We start from the raw sequence: 25,071 nt of genomic DNA on the forward strand, positions 1-25,071 counted from the left end.
GGGGGAAGAAAGGAGAGAAACGTCCACGGAGGAGGCGTTTGATGACTCTAGTTCCAGGTGCTCATCTCTTTAATCAACCACATCATACAAGTCAGAGAGAAAGAAACCGCAATGAACAAAGGGAAAGGAAAAAACAAGCCTGTTTTCCCAGCCTCTTCTTCCTCTGGGTGGGGGTACACATCCGGGGCCCAGGGCTGGGTCCAGGGCCAGTCTACTGAACAGACAATTGAGTTTCACTTCCTGCCAACCTGCAGAGATGGGGGCAGGATGTCTGAGGGGTACAGTGGTGGGGGAGTGTCCAGAGATTAAAGAGTAAACAGGTCACATTAGGATTTCCCCTCACTGAGCAGGTCCGTGGAGAGTTGTAGAGACTGCTCTTGAAATAGTTCAAATCATGCACCTCCCTCACTAATTTTCAGAGGCACCATTCCATGTTCTCATCTCTTTTTCCTCTCTGAGGAAAGGTTACTAGAGAGACAGAACTGAAGTACAATCGATGAATGAACAGATAGGGGCTGGTGGGCTTAGGGTGAAGTTCACTGGCCAGAATGATTGTCTGACTTATGCTAGCTATGCTAGCTACACTCGGCTACACTCTAGGTTCCAGCATACCTCCTCCCACCGTACACATAAACAAGAGGAAGCAAGGGCATGGGTGAACACACACACACACACACACACACACACACACACACACACACACAAACAGTGAGGGATTAGAAGTAAACACTTGTAATAACATGTAGTACATGCAAATAGCGTTAGTGAGTTCTTGAAAACTTTGTTGAGGTTATCAGCCTGTTTTTTTTGTTTTGTTTTGTTTCTTTTCCGGTGCTGGGGACCGAACCCAGGGCCTTGTGCTTGCTAGGCAAGTGCTCTACCACTGAGCTAAATCCCCAACCCCTTGTTTTGTTTTTTAATCAGTTTTTTCCTCCTTTTGTTTGTTTTAAAGTGAAACATATTGTCTATTGCTGAGGTAGTCACTAACCTTTTCCCCTTCTCAATTTTCCCCATCACTGTTGGACGTTGAGCAATAGAAGAGGGTGAAAGAGTTAAGGAAAAGCTTTGTAGGAGGAGGGCAGAGTCTAACACCTAAGGAGAGGCGCTTGAGCCAGCACCTTCCTGACAGAAGAGGAAACAAGTTTAACAGGACCTAGCCCCAAAGGAACTAAGTTGCTGAAGGGGGAAGGGAGGGATAGGGACGAGACTAAGGCGTTCCTTTGAAGAACAAGGTTCCCTACAGGGCACAACCTAACAAAGGGAGTGGCTTCACAGTCCCAATAGATTTAAGGGTGAAACTGCTGGTGGTAGCCGAAGCTAATCCGAGGTGTTGGGCGCGGCTAATTAGAATACTGACTGGGTCCGCCCTAAAGCCTTCACTCTGTGCCCTCTGACCCGGAGGATCCACTACTGAGCAGCAGGCCAAGAAGTTACCTCGCCGCTGAATCCCCAGGGCTGCTCGCCAACTCAGTCATGAAAACCTCCAGCACCCCTGAGGCCACGGGCACAGGTGATCGACCCGCAGTGCGCCGATCTTTGCGCGCTCTTTTCCTAGGTCTCTGTTCAGTTAAGCTGGGCGGCAGAGAGTGATCGACAGGCGAAGTAGACCTGCCCACCTTAAGTGTTAGTCGGGGTTTTCGTGCATCCCCTGCACTCCTGAGACTCTTCTGCTCGTGCCAATGAGCGCCCTGGAATTTGGTGCAGGCTACGGGCCTTGCATCTTCCTTTCCTCTTTTACCAGCTTTTCTACTGGGCCTTGAGCCTGAGAGGACTGTCTGGAGTAAGGCTTATGTAGGAACTTCTCTTCGAATCCAGAGGATTGTTTTATATACATCAGGAGGTCAACAGTGGTATCGGTGGTAGTAAAAGAGCTCACGACTATGAGCGTCTACACTCCCCTTTCCGCCTCCCGAGTCAAAGAAATGGGGCAGTCTCTCTTTAAGATTAAAATGGTGGCTTGCTATGAGGAGAACTCCACTTCCGGCGGGGAGGGGGCGGGACCCCAGCCCGCTCACGCCGGAAGTGGTTAGGGTTCTCAAGATGGCGACTCCCTATGTAACTGACGAGACCGGCGGTGAGTTCGGGAATCCGGGAGCCGCTTCTCTCGGGATTCTTGGGTTAGGGGTTCAAACTTGGAAAAGGGTTTGTGCCACGCCCATCCCGGGGCTCCTCCTTTGCCACGTCCCCGTATCGCTTTCTCCATTCATTCCTTTGGGTTATTACCTGCGCCCCCTTCTGGTCTCGTGTCTGGGGGGGGGGGTCTCTGCTTCCGGTCTCCCAAACCCTGGGGTCCTTCAATGTCCCCTGCTCCGGGACCCTTAGGAGCCTCAGCTATTTCTAGTTGTTGGAGTCCCGTACCTTTTCAGGGTTCTCCAGCATTACGAGCTCCTGCACTATCAGTTCCCTCCAATTCCAGCCTTCTTCCCCCCTCCCCCATCTCTTACTGTTATACCTGCTCTCTACCTTTCCCTGTCTCCATTCTTTTTTCTCCGAGCTGTATCTGCTGATGATCTCATTGCTACATAGTGCTTTCCTCACTCTTTGCCCGGTCTTCATTTGTTTGGGGGTGGGGGAGGAAGTGTCACTGAAATCCAAGAGGTGTGAAGGGAAGAGGAATTTAACTTTCAGCTTGACTTTTCTCACTAATGGAGTTTTCCATTTAAAGTGAGAGAAAACAAACAGGAAAGTATCTACTGGCCTTCCTCTCAACATCTTTGACAATTGAGAGAACCCCATTATTTCTTTAAGTTTGAGTAGAATTTCATTCCAGCTGTCTGAAATGTTTAAGTCTGCTGTTTGTGTGTGGAAACTGAGAATCAGTTTTATGTTTTTGTCTTGTTTGTAATTGCCTTGTCTTTGGAATAATGTGCAATGTTAACTAAGAGTGATCAAATAGTTATAAGAGAGACATTTGAAAAACTCAGTGCAAGCATCTGGTAATTGTTTTTGTAGCCCTCATTTTGGTCTTCATGTGTGGTCACTGACTCTAAGGTTTTGTAGAAGTGATTCTGTGATTGTGCGGTAATACACCATGTGTTTTAAAGTGTGCCTTGTATGCTTCTTGGTTTGCTTTATATGTTCCTTATTAAGTAGACTTCCTGTTTTATAATATTTAATGACAACTTGATTTTCTGCCACCTTTCCCTGTTCTTGCATTCCAAAGCGTTGTAGCAGTGTTGCCTTATGTTCTCTACTCAGTAGGTCTTATAGCTAGCAACTGGTTTTGTCTTGTTTTTTAAAGACAGGCTCTCACTATGTGCCCTTACTTGGTCTGGAACTCCCAATGCAGACCACACGTCTCTGCCTCTCAGACGCTGGGATCAAAGGCATGCACCACTGTGCCCAACCTTTAAAAAGCAACTTTTTCTTTAACCCTCCTCCAGTCCCCAGGTGTGGTCTCTCTATGTGGCCCTGGCTGGCCTGGAGCTCACTGTGTAGAGATCCACCTGCCTCTGCCTCCCTTGTTGTGGGATTAAAGGCGTGTATTACCATGACAGGCAGCTTGCAGCAAAAGCTTCTTATTCTTTTTATGTATGTGTTCCATCTGGCCCCTGCCCTGCCACAGAGATGTTTTCTGTTCTTTGTGATCTCTGTGGCTCCGTAGAAAAGGAAAGTGAGCTGTTCTTTTGCTTCTCTGCTTTTCAAATGCTATTGTAGCAAAATAGCAGTGTTCCTGTCTACTGCCCACAGATGATGGGGTTTTTGGTATTTGTTTTTTAAAGACTTATTCTATGTGTGTGATTATTTTGCCTGTGTGTATGTCTGTGCATCATTTGTGTGGTTGGTGACCACAGAAGTCAGAAGAGGTATTAGATCTGGAGTTGTAGTTAGAAGCCAGTGTAAGTCAGTACTGGGAATCAAACCCCCAAGTCCTCAGTCCTCTGCAGTAGCCACTCTTAATCCCTGAGCCAACTCTCTAGCCCTTTTGTTTTTATTTTTGTTGTTATTCTGTCTGTAGCAGCTTGGGAATACTCTGAACTCCCTACTTCCTGAGCACGAGATCATTGACGTACCTTTGTATTTTCAGCTACACCTCAGGATTACTACAACCTGGACCTCATCTGTGACACATTTCCTTTCAGGTATTCCCCTTCGCTTTAGCCTCCTCACCAGTCGCCATTTGACTGTCTCAAGTCCACAGAGGCAGCTTTTTGCCCTCTTTAGGTTTCCTGGTTCCATGTGTGTGAATGTGTGTACTTGCCTGTGTGCACGTGCATGTGTGGGTGCAGTCCACATGCATGTGGAGGCCAGATGTTGATGTCAAGTGTTTTCCTTGACCCCCCCCCCTTCCCCTGCCACACCTCCTTATATCTGACAAGATCTTTCCCTGTAACCCAGAGTTTGGTGACTCAGTTAGTCTAGCTAGGTGCTCCTGGGATCCTGGCTCTGTCTCCCAAGTGCTGGGATTGTAGGCAGGCCACCAACCCACAGTGTGTCCGAGGATGCTGGTGAGCTGTCTGTTCTGGTCCTTACAGTCGTGTGCAGGGTGGCAAGTGCTTTAACTTCCAAGCCGTACCCTTACCCTCCCCCCCTTACTGCTTTTTTTGTTTGTTTGTTTGTTTGTTTGTTTGTTTGTTTTCTTTTTGGTTTTGGCTGTTTTAGGTAGAGTCTCTTACAGTTCAGGCTTTCCTTGAACTGTTCTTGTCCCCACCTCCTATGCCTGAATTGCAGGCATTCAGTTCAGTACTGTACATGGCTGTCGTCGTCATCTTGAATGATATCCACCGACTCTTTTCTTAGTTTCTGGTTTTAGGCTGTAATATATTACTAGAAAGGAAAGTCAGAAGTTAAAAGATTCAGTATTAACTTCTATCAGTGTCACAGCGTTTGCCAATTCCTGCTTCCTGGTGTCCTAAATTCTCCTGCAACTGTCTTACCAGCTTGTTTCCAAACCTCTTCCTTTTGAGGCAAATACCCTTACTTTCTATGTCATTGGAAAATTAAAGACTGTCATTTCCGTCTCTGAGCTACGGCCAGGTAGGTATCTGCACCTCCTTCCCTCCTGCCTTCGTTCACAGCCGCTTGAGCACTGGGATTATGTGCGTGGGCTGCACTGTTAAGTCCAGATTTCTTCTATTGCATCTCTCTTGGTCTGTTGCTGAACTGTGGTTGTCATCCCCAGTGCTTGTCTCCTGTGGAATGTCAGGTCTCACCAGTCTGTTGCTTGACTGTGGTTGTCATCCCCAGTGCTTCCTATCCTGTGTTGCCTACACCGTTTTCTTTTCTAATGCTGAATGTCTAACTCTTGGCTGTATCTTTCAGATTCACCTTTTCTGAGCTTTCCAGTGTTATTTCCTGTTATGGGCATCCTTTCCTAGCCAACTCTAGAGCAACCTTTTTGTCTCTTTTTAAGATTTTGGTATGGGGTTGGGGATTTAGCTCAGTGGTAGAAGGCCCTGAGTTCGGTCCCCAGCTCCGAAAAAAAAAGAAAAAAAAAGATTTTGGTAGATTTTATTTATTCTGAAGCAATGAGATGATATAGACTTGGTTTTTCAGAACAGTTTCAGATTTTTAGAACAGTTGAGAAGATGGTTCAAAGAATTCCTATATACCTTACATCTTTTCCCTTTTACTAGCACTTTATATTGATAAAGTATATTTCTTACTGTAAGCTAACCAGTATCAGTATGTTATTAGTTAAAGTCAAAGGTTATTCAGGCCAGGCATGGTGGTTATACCTGGTTCCCAGCACTTAGGAGGTAGAGACAGAGCCCTACACTCTGAGACCAGCCTGGGTTACCTAGACCTTGTCTCCAAAAACCAAGCAAAAACACAAACCCAAATTATTGAAACTTCCTTAAGCTGGGGGTGGTAGCCCAGGCCTATAATCCCAGCAATAAGAAGGTAGAGACAGTCTTACCCCTTGAGTTTAAGGACAGCGTGATCTATACTGCCTTGAAGGAAGGAAGGAAGGAAGGACCGACCTTTTATAATTTTTTTTTCTGATCCAGGATCTCATCTAGCATGTCATCACATGTAGGTCCCATGTCTAGTGTGTCATTACTTGTAGGTTTCATGTCTCTCATCTAGAATGTCATCACATGTAGGTTCCATGTCGTCTCTCATCTAGCATGTAGGTCTCATGCCTCCTTAATGATAGTTTCCCGCACTTTTCTTGTCCTCAGTTACCTTATGGGCTTTTTTGTGGGGGTGTACATGTGTGAGTGTCTGTCCGCTCATGATTTCAGAGGCCCGAGGAGGCCACTCCCTAGTGACAGGGTCTCTTGCTGGGTCACAGGTGCGTATGGCCATACCTGCCTTTCTACTTGCATGCTAGTGATGCTTTTAAGCGTATTTAGTATGTTTGAGTGTTTTGCCAACATATGTTACATACGTGTTTGGTGTCTGTAGTCAGAATATAGTTGTTAGCTGCCACATGAGCACTGGGAATTACACCGGGGTCCTCCGTGAGAGCAGCGCGTGATCTTGACTGTCAGGAGCCGATTCGCCAGCCCAGCGGTAGTGAGGGTTTTAACTCAGGTGCTGTGCTTGCTCCCACAGCAGGGCCTTTGCCCAGAGCCACCCCTCCCAGGTGTGTATGAAACACAGTCCAGTCCAGGGAGGCCTTGACCTCTGGAGCTACCTTTCCTCAGCCTACTGAGTGCTAGTGTCCCAGGTGTATGTCTCCATCCCCAGACGCTTAGACTAGTTGGGTTTGGAGGAAAACAATAGAAACTATGGAGGAAGACATACAGGTTACAGGTTATAAGATAGCAGTGATTTCCCCAACCCTGTGTATAGTAACACTGATATCGTCTGAAGTAGTGTTTATAAAGTTTTTCCACTGTAAAAGTTTACCTTTCCTCATTTAAAATTATTTTTATGTATATGGAGGTTTTGTCTGGACATGTGTCTGTCTACTTCCTGTGCCCAACAAAGGGCATTGGATTCCCAGGAACTGCCTGTATGGGCAGTTGTCAGCTGCCATGGGTGCTGGGAATTGAACTCTGGTCCTCTAGAAGAGCAGTTAGTACTTATCTTCCCACCCCTACCTCATGTTTAATGGAGGCTATCGGTCACTGTGAGCCCAGGTAAGGATAAAGGTATTAGGCTTTCTTTTTAAGGACAGATTATTTGGGCTCTTCTTTCTAACCTTGTTTTTTGTTTTGGTAGAGCAGGCTATCCTGGAATTCACTTAGGAAACTCAGGCTGTCCTTGAACTCACAGTCGTTTTCCTGTTTTAGCTTTCCAACTGCTAGATTTACAGGTGTGAGTGCACACACATGCTCATTCAGTTATTTGCTTAACATCATTTTGCTGATGTTTATTTTATTAGGGTTAGCGAGTATTCATTTATCTCATAGTTCACACATCTCTGCTCTACTTATGGGCAGGGTGGGGAGCTTGTGATGCCAAGGGCTGGAGCGTTTAGGCAGGACTTGTGTCACTCAGCTCTGCCTCCCTCTTGCCTTCCAGCCTGCCGTTGCTTCATTGTTTGTTTCAGACAGGCCTCTCTATGTAGCCCTGGCTGTCCTGGAAATGGAACTCTGTGTAGTCCAGGCTGGCCTTGTACTCGGAGATCTGCCTGCCTCTGCTTTTGAATGCTGGGACTGAAGACGTGCCACACTACATCCAGCTTGCCCTCCACTGCGCTCAGGTGATGCTCGTGCTTCAGACTGTGCAGTAGTGAGGTCACAGGTCCGTGCTGCGCCTGGCTATCCTCGTGCTTACTGTTGTGTTAGGCAGGTCCCTTCCTTCCTTCTCTTCCTCCATCATTGTTATTTCAGACAGGATCTCCTTCTCTAGCTCTGGCTAGCCTGGTTCTTGCTATCTAGATCAGGCTGACTCAGCTTGCAATTATCCTCTTCTTTGTGACTGCTAGAATTACAGGCCTGTGCCATTTTCTTTTTCTTTTTCTTTTTTTCTGGAGCTGAGGACCGAACCCAGGGTCTTGCGCTTGAGCTAACCCCAACCCCCATGTGCCATATTTTTATCATGGTTAACTCAAGTACCTTGTACATTTGTTTGTATCTTCCTTTTTTACTTCATGTTAATATTTGCTAATTAAAAGTTCTTCAGCTGGGGAATGTGGCTATAGAACACTTAACCTGCTATATATGAGGTCCTAGGTCTGTCCCTAGTAATGCAGAAACAACTCACTAGGCCAGGTATGGTGGTAAGAGTCTTAGCATTTCAGGAGGGTGAGCCAAGAGGATCACTTGACCTTATGACTCTGGAGCTAGCCTAGGCCAGCAGAAAGAAAAAAGTTTCTAAAGCTTGTTTTTGTTTATTTTTAAATTTATTTTACTTTATGTGTATGAGTGCTTTTCTTGTAGGTATGTATGTGTACCCTGTATGTCTGTTGGGTCCCTCCTTGGAGCTAGGCTCATGGATGGTTTTGGCCACTGGGAACTGAACTTGGGTCCTGTGCAAGAGCAACAAGTGTTCTTTTTTTTTTTTTTTTTTTTTTTTTTTTTTTTTCGGAGCTGAGGACCATTTTTTCTTTTTTTTTTTTTTAAATTTATTTATTAATATATAAGTACACTCACTGTAGCTGTCTTCAGACATGCCAGAAGAGGGCATCAAATCTCATTACAGATGGTTGTGAACCACCATGTGGTTGCTGGGATTTGAACTCAGGACTTGTGGGAAAGTAGTCAGTACTCTTAACCACTGAGCCATCTCTCCAGCCCGCAACAAGTGTTCTTAATTGCTGGGCCATCTTTCCAGAAACACCCCTACCTTATTCTTCTTTTTTTTTTTAAACATTTATTCATTTATTATATATGAGTACACTGTAGCTATCTTCAGACACAACAGAAGAGAGCATCAGATCCCATTACAGATGGTTGTGAGCTACCATGTGGTTGCTGGGAATTGAACTCAGGACCTCTGGAAGAGCAGTCGGTGCTCCTAACCGCTGAGCCGTCTCTCCAGCCCCCTAGCCTGTAGTCTGTAAAAATGAAATGGTTTGTGAATTTGCATCCTTGTGCAGATACCCTGGTATGTATCTCTATACTGTCAGTGTGTACCCTGCCGAAGCAAGCACAGAGTAGTTGCCAGCAAGCCTCTGGGAATACTGCTAGTGATAAGATGGACGGTAGTGAGACTGCTAGCTTCTTTGCTTTATACAAAGCATATATGAATTTGCTGGATTCGAATTTTTTTCTTATGTGTTTCTGTGTTACACATATTAGTGGGTGTGTATGCATGTGTGGGTAAAGGGCCGGGTCATTGACCTTGGGTATCCTCTCTTTTTTTTTTTTTTTTTTTTCTTTGACCGTTTTTTTACAGTCCAGACTTTATCCCCCTCCAGGTCTACCCTCTGACTTACACACACACACACACACACACACCCTTTTTTCTTTTTTTCGAGACTTCACTCAGTAGGCTTGGATGACCTAGAACCTACTGTTAGACCAGGCTGGCCTCTAATGCACAGGATCGCCCGTCTCCGCTCCCTGCTTTGGGCTGAGAGCATGCAGTGCCACACCCAGCTCCACTTTGTTTCTCTGAATTTGGAGCTCACTGTACAGCTAGACTGCCTGCTGAGCAAGTGGGGTGGAGCCTCTGTCTGTCTGTCTGTCTCCCTGGCCCTGCGAATGCAGGCATGTACGGCTGTGCTGGGGTTTAGATTTCTCGTGCTTGTGTAGGAAGCGCTTCTCCAGCTGAGCCGTCTCCCCAGCCCCTGGCTTTTGCTTTGTTTTTCATTTCTATTTCCTTTGATTAGTAGTAAGTTTAAACTTTTTGTATTACACTTACGTATTTATCTGTATTTGAAGTGAGTGATTATGCTCTCAGAGATGTCAAAGAACAACTTAAGGGACTCAGTTCTTCCCACCGTGTGCCAGGCTTGGCCAAAGCCACCGTGACTTGCTGGCCACAGTGCCAGGGCCATGTATAGTAACAGTGCTACAGCCCTTGGGATTCATGGTTTTGATTTTAGTTTGTGATACTGTTCACTAGTTGTAACTTGGAATGTCAATGAATTTCTCATCATACGTGAAATGAATATTTCATGGTTATGAAAATTGAATAAGATCCCTGTAAATATGGAGCCCTGTAACTGCTGCTACTCTTGGGAGTTGACATAGATTTATATTTGCTCTGCTCGGATCCTTAAGGATCCTTATTACCTGTGTGCTCGGTACGCAGCTTGCTGGAGAACTAGCCTGGCCTGCACAGTCCTTGCATTCAGCATTAGCCAGCTTGTGGGATACACATCTGTAATCCCAGAACTGAGGAGGCAAAGGCAGAACAACCATAAATTCAAGGTCACCCTCAGCTCCACAAGTTTGAGGCCAACCTGGGCTACATAAGACCCTGTCTCATGATACACAATCCTCTTACTTATCATGGTTTAAGATAAGGTCTCTTTAAGTCAGTCTAGCCTTGCACTCACAGCAGTAGTCTTCCTGCCTCAACTTCCTGAAAGCTGGAATTTCAGGCCTGAGCTTAATTAACTTTTGAAGATTTAGTCACACTTAGTGGCACACACAATTTTAATCCCAGCATGTGGTGCTGGGAATTGAACTCAGGATCACTGGAAGAGCAGTCAGTGCTCTTAACCACTGAGCCATCGCTCCAGCCCCAGATAATTTTTTAATGTTAAGACAGTGTACACATATACATAAAATAAATAAATCTTTAAAAAAAATTATTGTTTCACTGTTTTATATTCAAAATTGGGTCTTACATAGCCAAGTGTGGCTTTGGCTCCTGATTCTCTTTCCTCTAACACCTCTTGAATTCTAGGGTTGTCAGAATACATTGCCAGGTTAAACCTACATCTCCACCGTGAGTGTGAGAGCGTGTGTGTGTGTGTGTGTGTGTGTGTGTGTGAGTGTGTGTGTGTGAGAGTGTGTGTGTGAGTGTGTGTGATGTCTGTGTGTGTGTCTGTGTGGTGTGTTTGTGTGTGATGTCTGTGTGTGTGTGTGTGTGATGTCTGTGTGTCTGTGTGGTGTGTTTGTGTGTGATGTCTGTGTGTGTCTGTGAGTGATGTCAGTCTGTGTGTGTGTCTGTGTGCATCAGTCATGAGGAGGGTTTGATATGTGCACTCTTGTTCCGTGTTCCTCAGGCTGCACTTCAGCTCGAGGCAGTCTTCCTGCCTCAGTCTCCCACCTGGACTGTTGATCCTACAGTACTTAGTGTAGCGGTTTCCTGTTGGCTTACCAGAATGTGTCATGTTTAATCCACTCATAATCTGACTTCAGGCCACTGTACTTTCTTGAAGCTTTATTCTTAGAAGATAAATAAGGATTTCAAATAAGCAAAAAAGCTGTTTTCTTTTTTTGTTTGTTTGTTTGTTTTTCAAGATAGGATTTCTTTGTATAGTAGCCCAGTCAGTCACTTTGTAGACCAGGCTGGCCTCAAATTCACAGAGATTCACCTGCCACTGCCTCCCCAGTGCTGAGATTAAAGGTGTGCACCACCACTATAAAAAAAAAAAAAAGCTATAACCTGGGGTTGGGGATTTAGCTCAGTGGTAGAGTGCTTGCCTAGTAAGCATAAGGCCCTGGATTCGGTCCCCAGCTCCGAAAAAAAAAAAAAAAGAAAGAAAAAGAAAAAAAAGCTATTTCCGTCATCTATAGTATCTATGCAGTATTAAACACTTGCCCCCTTAAAATAGTATTTCATATACTTTAACACCTTGTAACTCTAGGCTCTTGTTTCCCATGGCACAGTGCTGTCCTTGCTTGGAGTATTTCCTGACAATGCTGTCGTTCTTCCTTGAGAACAGTGATGATGATCATTTCTCTAACCTAGATGCTCTTTTTACTTTTTTTTTTTTTAAAGATTTATTTTATTTATTTTATGTACAGCATTCTGCCTGCATATGTGACTGCAGGCCAGAAGAGGGCACCAGATCTCATTACAGATGGTTGTGAGCCACCATGTGGTTGCTGGGATTTGAACTCAGGACCTCTGGAAGAGCAGTCAGTGCTCTTAACTGCTGAGCCATCTCTCCAGCCCTTTTACAATGATTTTAATTAATTTACCTTCTTATGTTATATTGGGAGGAGGAGGACTTACTATAGTGCATTTGTGGCAATAAGAGCTCAGCTTACAGGTATCAGTTCTCTCCCTCCACCTTATACACTCATGGGATCAGACAGATGGTCAGGTCCAGCAGGCAGCTTTGGCCACCCAGCAGTCTCACTGGCTCTGTTTTTTTCTTTTTTAGAAATTGTATCCAGGGCCTGGAGAGGTGGTTCAGTGGTTAAGAGCACATGCTGGTTTTCCCAAGGACCCAGGTTTAACTCCCACCATTTGTTAACTCTAGCTCCAGAGGGACCCAGCACCTCAGGCCTCTGCAGCACCCGCAGTCGTGTGTGCATCCCCACAAATACAGACATAATTAAAATCGATAAGCCTGGAGAGATGGCTCAGTGGTTAAGAGCACTGACTGCTCTTCAGAGATTCTGAATTTGGTTTTCAGCTCCCACATCAGATAGCTTGTAACAGTCTCTAACTCCAACTCCAGGGGAACCCAGGGCTTCTGATCTCTGTGGGCATCTGCATTCATGTGCATATATCTGCGTGCAGGCACACACCTACATATAGTTTAAAAATATCTCTTAATAGCAGCAACAACAAAACCAAACCTTTGAGAAAGGAAAAAGAAACTGACCCAGGTCTTAGAGTTGTTAGTCCCGAGATCCTGCCAAGTGCAGATCTGTGTGTGACCTGGGCCTCTTTCCTTGTGGCAGGTCCCGGAGACTTTCTTCTCTACCAGGCAACTTCCAGGTCCTGTGGGATCCTCCCAAGCCTTGCCGTGTTACTATTTATTGCCTTGCTGTGACTCTTTGATCAGGACCCTGTTCATCTTGAGAATTAGTTAGCTTAGTCGTTAGGAGCACTCACTGTTCTTGCAGTCTCTGGGTTCGATTCCCAGCACCCACACGGCTGCTTGTATGTATCTGAAGCTCCAGTTCCAGAGAATCAGACACTACTTTCTAACCTCTGCAGGCACCAGGCACATGGGGCGCACACACACACAATCAAGACACTCCCCGTACAAAAATTAAAATGAAAAGAAGGAGTTGGGGATTTAGCTCAGTGGTAGAACGCTTGCCTAGCAAGCGCAAGGCCCTGGGTTCGGTCCCAAGCTCCGGAAAAAAAAGAAAAATAAAATGAAAAGAAAGTTTTTATTGCTAGTAGAGTTAAAAAATAAATAGTTTAAGGATGGTACCCATCCAATGTGGAGAAATAACAAGATTTAAAATTCTCTATGGCAGCAGTCCCTGGTCTGTAGTTTCTGACTGCAAGAGTTATCTGAAAGTCCTGATACTCTGCCCTCGATTTTCATTTCTGTGTGGGAGTTGCCAGATCTCTCCCTTCTTTTTGACTTCACCCTTGGATACACCGAGGCCAGAGGCTGCAACCAAGATAGCAGAGAATGGGTGCTTCTTTGTCATGTGTATCTCTGAGGCCGTCACACCTGGGGTCGGTTAAGCTACAAAGTTGTATCTTTTTGTCTACAGTGTCAGTTGCCCGTGGCTGAATGACAATCAAAGATACAGTGTAGTACAGTATTTCGAGATGCCATTCGTGTGTTTATTATGTTTACTGAGGTGTATTCTCACAGTCACTCTATTTTATTGTCACTTGTGATATATAGAGTAATTGCTTTATCACAGGTTTGTCGGTAAAGGAGAAAAGAGTACGAAGGGTAAGTATCCCTTCTCCAAAATGCTTGGGGTCAGAGTGGCTTTGGACTTTTCAGATTTAGAATGCTTGCATATATAATATATACTTGCATAGCTATCTTGGGAATGAGATACACCAGCTTTCACTCAAGTTTCATATATACTTGATAATAGTCTACTTACTTACTTATTTATTTATTTATTTATTTATTTATTTATTTATTTATTGAGTCCGGGTTTCTCTGTGTAGCCCTGGCTATCCTGGTACTCCTAATGTAGACCAGGATGGCCTTGAACTCACGGGGACCCACATACTTTGTTTGCCTCTGAGTGCTGGGATTAAGGGTGTGCACCACCATGCTGGGCCTTGTTTTAATTTATTTTTTATTTATTTTATGTACGTGAGTACACTGTAGCTGTCCTCAGACACACCAGAAGAGGGCATCGGCTCCCATTACAGATGCTTGTGAGCCACCATGTGGTTGCTGGGATTTGAACTCAGGACCTTTGGAAGAGCAGTCAGTGCTCTTAACCACTGAGCCCTCCATAAAAACAAGGGGGCTGGAGAGATGTGATGGCTCAGTGACCATCTGTAATGGGAGCTGATGCCCTCTTCTGGTGAGTCTGAAGACAGCTACAGTGTACTCATATGACTAAAATCTAAAAAAAAGGCCTCACTACTAGTTCTGGCTGTCCTGGAAGAAATTTTAGTTTTATAAAGCGTCCTTATTGTACTTACATTTGGTTGTGAAGTTAGATGATGTAAAATTTTCTACTCACAGCATCTTGTTAATCAGAATTTTAGTTTGGGTGGCATTTCAGAGTTTAGGTTCTTGGATTAGGGATGTTCAGCCTGTGTGCAGAGTTCAGTGCTACTTGTAGTTTTCAGCATCCACTGGGGCGTTTGGAATGTGTCCTTCAGATAAGGGTTACTGTCTACTGCATGCAGATAGCTTACATTTGTGGGTGTGCCTTTTCCTCAGTTCTGTACAGTATTGCTTATCTAGTTGCATTATCTGTTTTTATAAAATTGTTTTCTTTGCATTAGTGGCTTTAACTCTCCCTGTCCTCACATGTAAAGCTGATACTGTAACGGGCTTGTCTGTGGTGTCTTTTTTTACCGTCTTACTAGAGTGTGCTACAAGCAGACAAAGTTTTTCTTGCTTTGTTGCTGTATTTCTAGTCTAGAGTGGCTGGAACAGTAAGTGCTCGATAATGTTTAGAATCCATGTGTGCATAGATGAGGTTACTGTGTCTTTCCTATAGATATGTTAAGAGTGCACAGCTGAGGGCACCACATAAAACCACCGCCACAGATTCTGTTGTCCTCTCCAGCAAACCTTGGCTGTCTTTGTATCCCATCGATTCATTCACAATGAAAGCCTTTTCCTCTCAGTACCGTCTATAGAGGCCACCTTAAGTCAGGTCTTCACACTGCGTAACGGTCATTTCTATTTTCTATTCATAGCTTATGACTTACTTGCTCCTTAGTATCTGTGGGTTCTGCACCCGCTAATTCAACCAACCCTGGACTAAAAACAATTAAAAACCTTAAGGTGGTTAGAATCCATGTGGTGGGTGGCTACAGTCATGACATTGGGGAAAATGAAGTGGGCAGGTCACTAAAGCCCAGAAGTTCTGGCAACATAGTGAGAGGTCCTCCCCCAGTTTTATTTATGTGTACGTGTGTGTGTGTGTGTGTGTGTGTGTGTGTGTGTGTGTGTGTGTGTGTGTATTTGTGTGTAGGTGTCTACAAAATCCAGAAGAAGGTGTTGGCTCCCCTGGAGCTGGAGTTGCCAGGACCTGTATAGTGAGCATTGAACTTGGATTTTCTGCAAGAGCAGAATGCACTTTTAACCACAAGGTGACTCTCCAGCACCTATGTTTTTTCAGACAGCATCTTGATGTATATAGCACACGTTGAACTCTTGGTCTTTTGCCTCAGCCTCCCAAGTAAGTGGGCTATAGTTTTGTACTGTCACTCTCAGCACTGTACTTAGTTTATTGGTAAAACTCCTTGCCATCAAGTTTGGAAACAAAATCCCTACTTTTAACAAAACGGGCAGTTATGTAGATACAAGAGCAAGCAAGGCCACAGGAGGAGTCTTGTACGTATACCAAGTGCACTTTCTAAGACGCCAAGGAAGGGCACTGGTTGTTCGTTTGTGTGATTTTGTTTTTTGTTTGTTTGTTTGTTTGTGTTTTTTGAGACAAGTCTTTTCTGTGCAGCCCTGGCTGTCCAGGAACTTGCTCTGTAAACCAGGCTGGTCTGGAACTCAAGAGATCTATCTGTCTCTGACTCAGAGTACCAGGACTAAAGGTGTGAGCCACCTCTGTCCTGCTTGGGCTTTATTTATACTACTTAAAATTCACTTTTGAAGAATAGTGGGTATAATGAAGAAGTGAAAGTGTGGGTTGGGGATTTAGCTCAGTGGTAGAGCGCTTGCTAGGCAAGGCTCTGGGTTCGGTCCCCAGCTCCGGAAAAAAAAAAAAAAAAGTGAAAGTGTGTTTTGGCCAATAAAGCAAAGAAGAAAAGGTATAGAACATAGAGAGAGGGGTCTGGAGAACTTCAGTATTTCAGTGGCTGGAGCTGAGTAGGAATAGTCGAGACTCAGAAGTTTAAGTCTGCCAAAGACAAGTTTACCTGTCCCCTTCCTCCACGTGTGTGCCCTGTGGACTGTAGAACCCACATTTGCTCCTCTTGCTCACATCCTGAAACCTGAAGTGCTCCCTGTATCTGTCCTTCAACCACACCCATGTGTGTAAAGACGGGTGGTCTTCCACCAATCCCGATGGGTCCTGTGTCCCTCATAAAATGTTCATGAGTCACCGGATCAGAAGTGATTTCCCTCAAGCCGGGGAGGTGACTCCCAGCACTTGAGAGGCACTCTGGTGGGACCCGAGTTCAAAGATCCTGTCTCATAAAACAAAAACAAAAATAAAAGTAGTGTTGCTCTCCTTTATGTGGCTGTCATTCTCCAAGACATTTAGGTTTAAACCTGAAGCAATAAATGTTTTTTTAAATCCATATTATGCCACAAGTTAATGGGAATTCTTAGGAAGAAAAATTACTTACAGGCTGGTAAAAGTAAAAGCATGCAAGCCCAAGGACTGAGTTAAATCTCTGCAGCCACATAACCCCGCAGTATCGACACTGTGTGTGTGTGTGTGTGTGTGTGTGTGTGTGTGTGTGTGTGTGTGCCTGTGTGCCTGTGTGTGTGTGTGTGTGTGTGTGTGTGTGTGTGTGTGTATGCCTGTGTCTGTGTGATCCTGTGCACGTACAATACACTAACACACACAATAATGATATGTTTTAAGAATGCTACAGAGAGGGGCTGGGGATTTAGCTCAGTGGTAGAGCGCTTACCTAGGAAGCGCAAGGCCCTGGGTTCGGTCCCCAGCTCCGAAAAAAAAAGAACCAAAAAAAAAAAAAAAAAAAAAAAAGAATGCTACAGAGAAGGGGTTGGGGATTTAGCTCAGTGGTAGAGCGCTTGCCTAGGAAGCGCAAGGCCCTGGGTTCGGTCCCCAGCTCCGAAAAAAAAACCAAAAAAAAAAAAAAGAATGCTACAGAGAGTTTGATCGTAGCCAGAGCAGCCCTGTTTAGAAATATCTATAATTTTTTGTTTGTTTTTTGAGACAGGGTTTCTCCATGTAGACCAGGCTGGCCTGGAACTCAGAGCTCCCCCTGCCTCTGCTTCTCTCTTAAATACTAGAAATAAAGATATCTATAATCTTATAGCCACAACATAATTTTTTTTTTTTGGTTCATTTTTTCGGAGCTGGGGACCGAACCCAGGGCCTTGCGCTTCCTAGGTAAGCGCTCTACCACTGAGCTAAATCCCCAGCCCCAACACAACATAATATTTTACATATTGTGTTTATGTGTGTGTTGTGTGCTTGAGGACATGTATATGCACTATGTATGTGTAAAATTTTTAAGGATGTATTTTATTGTTAGTTGTGTATGTGTGTCTATTTGCTACATGTGTATGGGTACCCTCTGCGACCAGAGGCATTGGATGTCCTGGAGCTGGAATTCCAACTCATCCTTTAGAAGAGCAATGGCTCTTAAATGCTTAGGCATCTCTCCAGCCTCTGAGAAGTTCATAAATACATTGATGGCACCCACCCGCTATCCCTACCCTTTAGCTCCTCCTAGATCCAGCTCTTCCCACCTTGATGTCTTTTTTTTTTTTTTTTTTTTTTAAATAGCCCACTGAGTCCAGTTTGCACTGACTCTTTTAAGACTGGGCAATCCACCAGAGCATGGCTGACCCACCAGTGGACAGAAATCAATCAATCAATCTCTCTCTCTCTCTCCCTCTCCTCCATCCTTCCTCCCTCCCTCTACAAGGTGCTCATTTAGCAGTCAGAGGACAACTTTTGGGAGAGAGTTGGTAGTTCTTTCTCTGGAGACCCAGCTCAGGCTGTCTTGTATAGCAGTATGTGTTCATTGAGCCCCTTTCCAGCCCCTGCATGATTTCTTTAGATGTTTTTTAATTTTTAAGATTTTTTCCTATGGGTATGGGTGTTTACATGTCTGTGTACCATTTGTGTACATGCAGTGCCTGTAGAGATCAAAAGAGGGTGTTGGATCCTCCTAGAGCAGGAGTTATAGACAATTGTTAGCTGAAACGTGGTTGCTGGGAACTGAACTCAGGTCTCTGGAACAATAGTGCTTTTAACTGCTGAGCCATTTCTCCAAACCCTTGTTTAAAATTTGTCATTTTTAAAACGATGTGTTTTTCCATTCTTATAACATTGACTATAAAGTTTATTTAATTTAGTTATCTATAGATAATACTTTAAATGTTTTGGTTTGTTCTTTTGAAGGAGTCCCTTATGTTAAAATGCTGCAGGTTGGATTAACTACCAGAGGTGAAGCATTTGACCCCTTACTTCTCCGACACTCAGTGCAGTCCTACATAGCACGAGTGTCTTAGGGTTTCTGATGCTGTCATGAAACACCGTGACCAGAGTGGGAGGAAAGGGTTTATGTGGGCTTATACTTCCACATCACTCATGCTAGACTGATTTAAAACACTACTGGATGACAGATTTGTTCATTTACCAGAGGTCCTAAGACAATCTTTTCAGTAAAGGACTCATGTCAGATATTTATGACGCATGCCATGTGCCCGATGGTAAGGTCCTGGACGGGCATCGCAGCTGCGTGTCCCCTGTCCTGCTCCAGTACACTGCTCAGCTCAGCCAGACCAACCTCACCACTACATACAGTCTTGCTTTTCTGCACACTTGTTTTATGTGTTCTGAATGAGTATGTATGTCTGTATACTGTGTATGTGCCTGGTGCCTGTGGAGGTCAGAAGAGGGTGTCAGATCCTCTGGAAGTGGAGCTACGGATGGTTACAAGCCTCCATGTGGTCCTCTGCAGGAGCAAGAACAGAGGCTCTTAACCCCTCAGTCATCTCTCCAGCCCCCTACCCATCTGAACGTTGTTTCAGAGGGAACTTGTCTTTCTTTTTTTTTTAAAAAAAAAATTTTTTTTTTAAGATTTATTTATTTATTATATGTAAGTACACTGTAGCTGTCTTCAGACACACCAGAAGAGGGCATCGGATCTCTTTACAGATAGTTGTGAGCCACCATGTGGTTGCTGGGAATTGAACTCATGACCTCTGGAAGAGCAGTCGGGGGCTCTTAACCACTGAGCCATCTCTCCAGCCCCGGAACTTGTCTTTCAAATCCATCTTGCACTTTTCACTTACCTATTTTATTTTATGTATGTATGTGTGTGTATATGTGTGTATGTATTTATGTATGTATGTGTGTATATATGTATGTATTGAGACAGTGTCCCTTGTAGTCTAGGCTGGATTTGAAATTGCTGTGTAACTGAAGCTGAGCCTTTTCCAGATCTTTCTGCCTCACCTCTAGATCCTCTGAACAAGCAGCCAAAGCTCTTAACCGCTTCCTCCTTCAGTCCCAGCGTGGCTGTGGCTCTTGTTATTCCCTGACATCACCTGTCTGACTCACCTGAAGAGCTGGTGTACCGCTGGGAGCCTTGCCTAGCATATGAGGGCTCAGTGCTCTATGCCAGCAACTCTATACAGAATACTATCTCCTCCCTCAAAAACAAAGAAAGAAGAAGCTCTTTGTCCCCTGAGTTCTTCTCCCCAATACCATGTCTCTATTTACTTTTTTCTATCACCTCCAAGTGTTATATCATGTCTTAACCATTTTCTTCTTTTAAAAGTTTGTATTATATCTTTGCTGGGTGGTTGTGTTTTTAATTGCTGAAGCCTCTGGTCCTCTTAAAAAATATATTTAATTATTTTGAGTACTTTTTTTTTTTTTTTTTTGGTGTATGTGTGTGCATATGTGCCGTGATGCCAGAGTCGGTTCTCTCCTTTCACCATGTTGGTCCTGGGGATGAGCTAAGGTCTCCTGGAACCTTTACCTACTGAGCCTAAGGTTTATGGGGCCGGGGTATAGCTCATTTGTAGCACAAACACAGCACCATGTAAATCAACCATGTAGACTTCTGAGTGTTCTCTTGATGTCTTCCTGGGCACCTTGTTGTATCCGTGTATGCACGGATATACACACCTCACATGCACATAAATAAAAAACATGAACCAGTGTCCTTTGCATCCGCGTGTTCCCATGCCTTTGTGATCCATCTTCCTAAAAGTTTTGAATAAAATCTTTCGCTCAGTCTTCTTTTCTCTTCTCCGTGTACTTGCCTTGGCCCCTGACGGTGTGGTTTCTTTACTGCTGTTGATGTTCCCTTTGCCTTGTACTTTCTCAGAAAGCCAGCTCTCCCTGGTCTGCCTCATGTGTTACTTAGAAGCAGCAGCAGCCACTCTGTGGGGGCAAGGATTCTGAGTTAGTCAGTAAATAGCAGAAGATTGAAAGTTGATGTGAGAAGTGCCTTAGCTGTGGTCTCTCACCTCAGCACGCAGGAAGTGGAGGTGGGAGAATTGCAAGTTCAAGGCCTGCTTGTTCGACATACTGAGCCTTGTCTTTCATTAGGACGGAAGGATGGGTGCTGGGGGTTGTGCACATTTACACACACTTCTCTCACTTTGGAAGGTGTTTGGAAACGAGAGACTAACTGCAGCTTAATTTCTGTCATTTCAGGCAAGTACATTGCCTCAACACAGAGACCCGACGGGACATGGCGCAAGCAACGGAGGGTCAAAGAAGGATACGTGCCCCAAGAGGAGGTCCCAGTGTGCGTGGTTAGGCTTAACAAGGGGTATTTAGTGGGTCCCTACACAAGTATAGCGTATTATGCCGTGGAGTTCAGGGATGAATCGCCTGGGCCTGAAAGAAATGGAAGGAGGGACAACGGTCTCAGGAGAGGAAGGAGCTGGGATTGAGGGGTGAGTGGGGGTTTCCCCAACTAGTCTTGTTCCTTTGACCTCTCTTCTCCAGGATCTCTAGACAGCAGTCAGAGGGCCAGAGCCTTGAGTTCTAGAACTTTGGTACAGACCAGGGACCCTGAAGGGCAGAGAAAACGGGAGTGCAATGGGAAGGGGTGAGGTGGGAGGAGTGAGGCTGGGGTTAGTCCTGGAAGCTTTAGCATCTCTGTTTCTTGCAGCTATGAAAACAAGTATGTGAAGTTTTTCAAGAGTAAACCGGAACTTCCCCCAGGGCTGAGCCCTGAGGCCACCACACAGGTCACACCATCCAGACCTGACAGTGGTGAAGCAGGCCTCTCCAAGACAGCCAAACGCAACCTGAAGCGGAAGGAGAAGAGGAGGCAGCAGCAGGAGAAAGACGCGGAGGCCTTGAGCAGGACTCTTGATAAGGTGTCTCTGGGAGACTCAGCCCAGATGCCCAGTGCTCACCATGGCCCCCAAGCCACCCCTCCAGCTGCCTCCGATGCACCTGACTCTGCTGCCACCACAGAGAAAGCCAAGAAGATCAAGAACCTGAGGAAGAAGCTGCGACAGGTGGAGGAGCTGCAGCAGCGCATCCAGGCCGGGGAGATCAGCCAGCCTAGCAGAGAGCAGCTGGAGAAGCTGGCACGGCGGAGGGTGCTGGAGGAGGAGCTGGAGGACTTGGAGTTGGGCCTGTGAGGCTTCAGGAGTAGGGGAGTGGACTGCAGAACAAACCATGGGGTGCTCTGGGGTCCAGGGAGCGTGGGCCGCAGCAGTCAGGAGGGGCACCCCCATACTGGCTCACTTCCACCTCCTCTGGCCCGACTCCGTCCTCCAGAGCCGAGGCTCTCTCTCCTTCATCCCTTTCCCTTCTCAGCTCCCATTTTTGAACTTTTCCCTTCCATCCATTGTTCACAGTCTGAGTGCTGACCCCAGGTACCTCTGCTGCTGATCTGGGTGTCTTGTTGAAAAGGAACCCCAGGAGGGTGGGAGTCTGTCGGAGATCTGAGGCTGAGGGTACAAGGAGTACCCACGTTTTAGAGTCTTGGTTCCTGTTCAGTGTTTATGAGTTACTTCCCTGCCATCCCGAACCTCTTCTTCCTCTTCCTCCTCCTCCTCCTCCTCCTCTTTTTTTTTTTTTTTTTTTTTTTTAAAGGCAGTAAGAATAAATTCAACTAGACAGCATGGCTCAGGCTTTGACTCTCTTCTCAACTCTTGTTCTGTCTATGAAGAAGACACTAGGGTTTTAATGGTGCTGGGGACTGAACCCAGGGCCTTGCACATGATAGCCCTGCCACTAATCTGCATCCTAACCCTTAACACTTCACCATCATACATGCAACTGGCTGTGGTAGCACACACCTGTAGTAGGACTGGAGTCAGGCGGGATCGCCAACATTTCAAGGCCAACCTGGTCTATCTCAACAAAGTAATGTAGGGCAAAATTACACTTCAGTAAACAGAAGTTAGCATTGAAATGTAGTAAAATTTAGAACAAGATTAATTTGACACTAATGTATGTGTCATTGTGCCACAGAACAATACATCTGCTGTACCTTCCTTATTGCTTCTGAAGTTAACTGTAAACCAGTTGAAATTTCACCTTGGATGATGCCCAAGATGGTGTCAGGGCAAAGTAATGACTTACTGAGATATATCCAAAAGATCTGCTGTTCATCTCTTGTCTTACCCATGCTGCACCTTTGTCACAGAGTACTGGGAACCAGGGTTAGCTCTCAGGAATTCAGAGGCCACCAAAATTAACCCCGTTAAACTCTTACCCTCTCCCAGGCCTTTTAAAGCTTTTGGATCTTTGAGAATCCTTCCTTTACCATTACTGTCACCCTCAAACATGAGCTAAGTCACCCATGTCTGTGTGCTCCATGTGTGCTTGCCCATGGTACACAGACGTGGAGAAGACATCCACCTTGTAAGGCTTGATGATTCTGAACCTCAGGGATCCATCTGTGTCCACCTCCCTAGACAAGCTCCTTGAGGCCCCCACCCCTCTTGTGTGAACTCGCTTGTGTTTTACCCACGAGCTGTCTTCCCTACCTGTAATGGTTGTCAAACATCACATTTGCTTAGTTCTCAACCACCCTCAGTAGACAATGAGATCCAGCTAGTCAGTTAGTTTGAGACCTCAGCTGGCTTAGATCTGGAATTCACTGCCTCTGTTTCCCCAGTACCGGGCTTACAGGTGTGGGCTACTGTATTCCTTGAGCTTAACGGTTAAATTCTCAAATATCCAGCTGAAATAAGGCCTGGAACCATGCATAGAAAAGAACGTGGTTAATGGTAAATTCTTTTTTTTTTTTCTTTTTTCCAGAGCTAGGGACCAAACCCAGGGCCTTGCGCTCGCTAGGCAAGCGCTCTACCGCTGAGCTAAATCCCCAACCCCAATGGTAAATTCTTAGTCTGGAAACACTAAGAGACCAAGAGCCTGCGTTCCTTATTGTAGGAACCTGACAATTACTACAGATTTAGTTGCAGATATCATACTTTATGATAAGCACACATAAATGCTTACAGGTTTCTGAGGGGTAGGGTGAGATTGGAGTTAAATGTCAGAGTGCTTACCTAGTATGGACAAAGTCCTGGGTGTAATTCCCAGAACCACGTAAAACAACAAGACAGCACAAGCCTGCAGTCCCAGCACACAGTTCAAGGCAATTCTGAATCCTCACTGCTAATGTGAGACAAAATTTTGAGTAACGAAAGCTCCCTGAGGCAAGACCTACACCAGGACTCCTGGTGGAGTGTGCTGGATACTTTTATGTCAACATAAGTGAAGTCATGAGGGACCCTCAAGAAAATGCCTCCAAAGGATGGGCCTGAAGGGAGGGCATTTTCTTAGTGGGTGGTGCTATCCCTGACCTGGTGGTCCTGGGTTCTATCAGAAAGCAGGATGAGCTAGCTACAAGGAGCAAGCCAGTGAGCAGCATCCCTCCATGGCCTCTGCATCAGCCTCTGCCTCCAGGTTCCTGCCCTGTTTAAGTTTCTGTCCTGACCTCCTTCAATGAGGATCAGTGCTGTAGAAACATAGGCAAAATAAACCCTTTCCTCCCCAACTTTCTTTGGTGGTGTTTCATCTCAGTAACAGAAACCCTACGATGCCCCCTATAAGATGGAAAAATTAAAAAAAAAAAAAAAAAGCCATCTTCTGCTGCCTTAGATCCTGCCTCAAAATCAAACTTGTTTTTTTGTTTTGTTTTTCAAGACAGGGTTTCTTTCTGTACCCTTGGTTGCCCTGGAACTAGCTCTGTAGACCAGGCTGACCTCGAACTGGCAAAGATCCACCCATACCTCCCAAGTGCTTAAAGGCATGTACCACCACACCCTGGCTGAAATGAATATTTTTTTCAAGGATTTATTTTTTATGCTTATGTGTCTATGTGAATGTCAGCGGAACACTGGTCAGGTCCCTGTGGATTCCAGAAGAGGGTGTAGCATTCCTTGGAGTTGGAGTTACAGGTAGTTATGAGCTGTCTGAGGTGGGTCCTGGTAACTGAATTCAGAGGACCGCTGCAAGAGCGGTATGCTCTTAACCACTGAGTCATTTATCCAGCCCTGATAAAAATCCTTTGTTAAAGCCAGGTAGAAGCTGGTGTGGTGGTGCACATCTTTAATCCCAGGACTCAGGACTCTGCAGACAGAGCTTAAGGAGTTTCGGGCCAGCCAGGGCTGCATAGTAAGAACCCTGTCTCAAAGGGGCAAAAATTAAAGCTAACAGACATAACTGCTGTATATTAGTTTTCAGCTGCCCTGATGAGACACCGTGACTTAGAGAAGAGCTAGTTTGGGGCTCACAGTTTCAGAACACGAGAGTCCATGGCCATCGTGGAGAGGGAGCATGGTAGCAGGTAGGCTGGCATGGGCCTGAGTGCTGGGATTAAAGGGTTATGCCATCATAACCAGGCCTCAGGTTGGGTCTTTGTGAGCATCCTCCTGCATCCCTATCCCCCATGTTAGGATTATAGGCACACACTTCCATGCTCAGCAAAGGTGGCATTTGAATAATGTGACTAATACTTCATGAATGTCAGCCGGTGAAGACTTGGCCTGCGTTTGCAGGTCTCAGTGTGACAGGTATGTGGCCAACTTGCTTTCAGTTTTGCAGGTTCTGTCTCCCT

The 25,071-nt window shown here is 45.3% G+C and overlaps 1 protein-coding gene across 7 annotated transcripts; it reads left to right on the forward strand.

Annotated features, from left to right (window-relative positions):
* Positions 1-1,378: 1,378 nt before the first annotated feature.
* On the forward strand, positions 1,379-24,009 carry Pym1 (PYM1 exon junction complex associated factor). 7 transcript variants are annotated; one of them, XM_087558438.1, is made up of 4 exons: positions 1,379-1,510; positions 4,028-4,082; positions 20,694-20,938; positions 21,157-24,009. In XM_087558438.1, exons 3-4 carry the CDS (start codon positions 20,847-20,849, stop codon positions 21,635-21,637), a joined length of 573 nt encoding a protein of 190 aa, XP_087414564.1. In that variant the 5' UTR covers positions 1,379-1,510; positions 4,028-4,082; positions 20,694-20,846; the 3' UTR covers positions 21,638-24,009.
* The last annotated feature ends 1,062 nt before the right edge of the window (positions 24,010-25,071 follow it).

The sequence above is a fragment of the Rattus norvegicus genome, chromosome 7 (genome assembly GCF_021556685.1).
Source record: "Rattus norvegicus strain SHRSP/BbbUtx chromosome 7, alternate assembly SHRSP_T2T, whole genome shotgun sequence".
NCBI classification, from domain to species: domain Eukaryota; kingdom Metazoa; phylum Chordata; class Mammalia; order Rodentia; family Muridae; genus Rattus; species Rattus norvegicus.

Bases quoted from the DNA above. Each gene is read 5' to 3' on its own strand.
- Pym1 (XM_087558441.1), top strand. From the start codon at position 1,963: ATGAGGAGAACTCCACTTCCGGCGGGGAGGGGGCGGGACCCCAGCCCG. The intron at 4,083-20,673 runs GTATTCCCCTTC...GACTAACTGCAG, and splicing joins TGTGACACATTTCCTTTCAG to CTTAATTTCTGTCATTTCAG. The intron at 20,788-21,156 runs GTGCGTGGTTAG...TGTTTCTTGCAG, and splicing joins CCCCAAGAGGAGGTCCCAGT to CTATGAAAACAAGTATGTGA.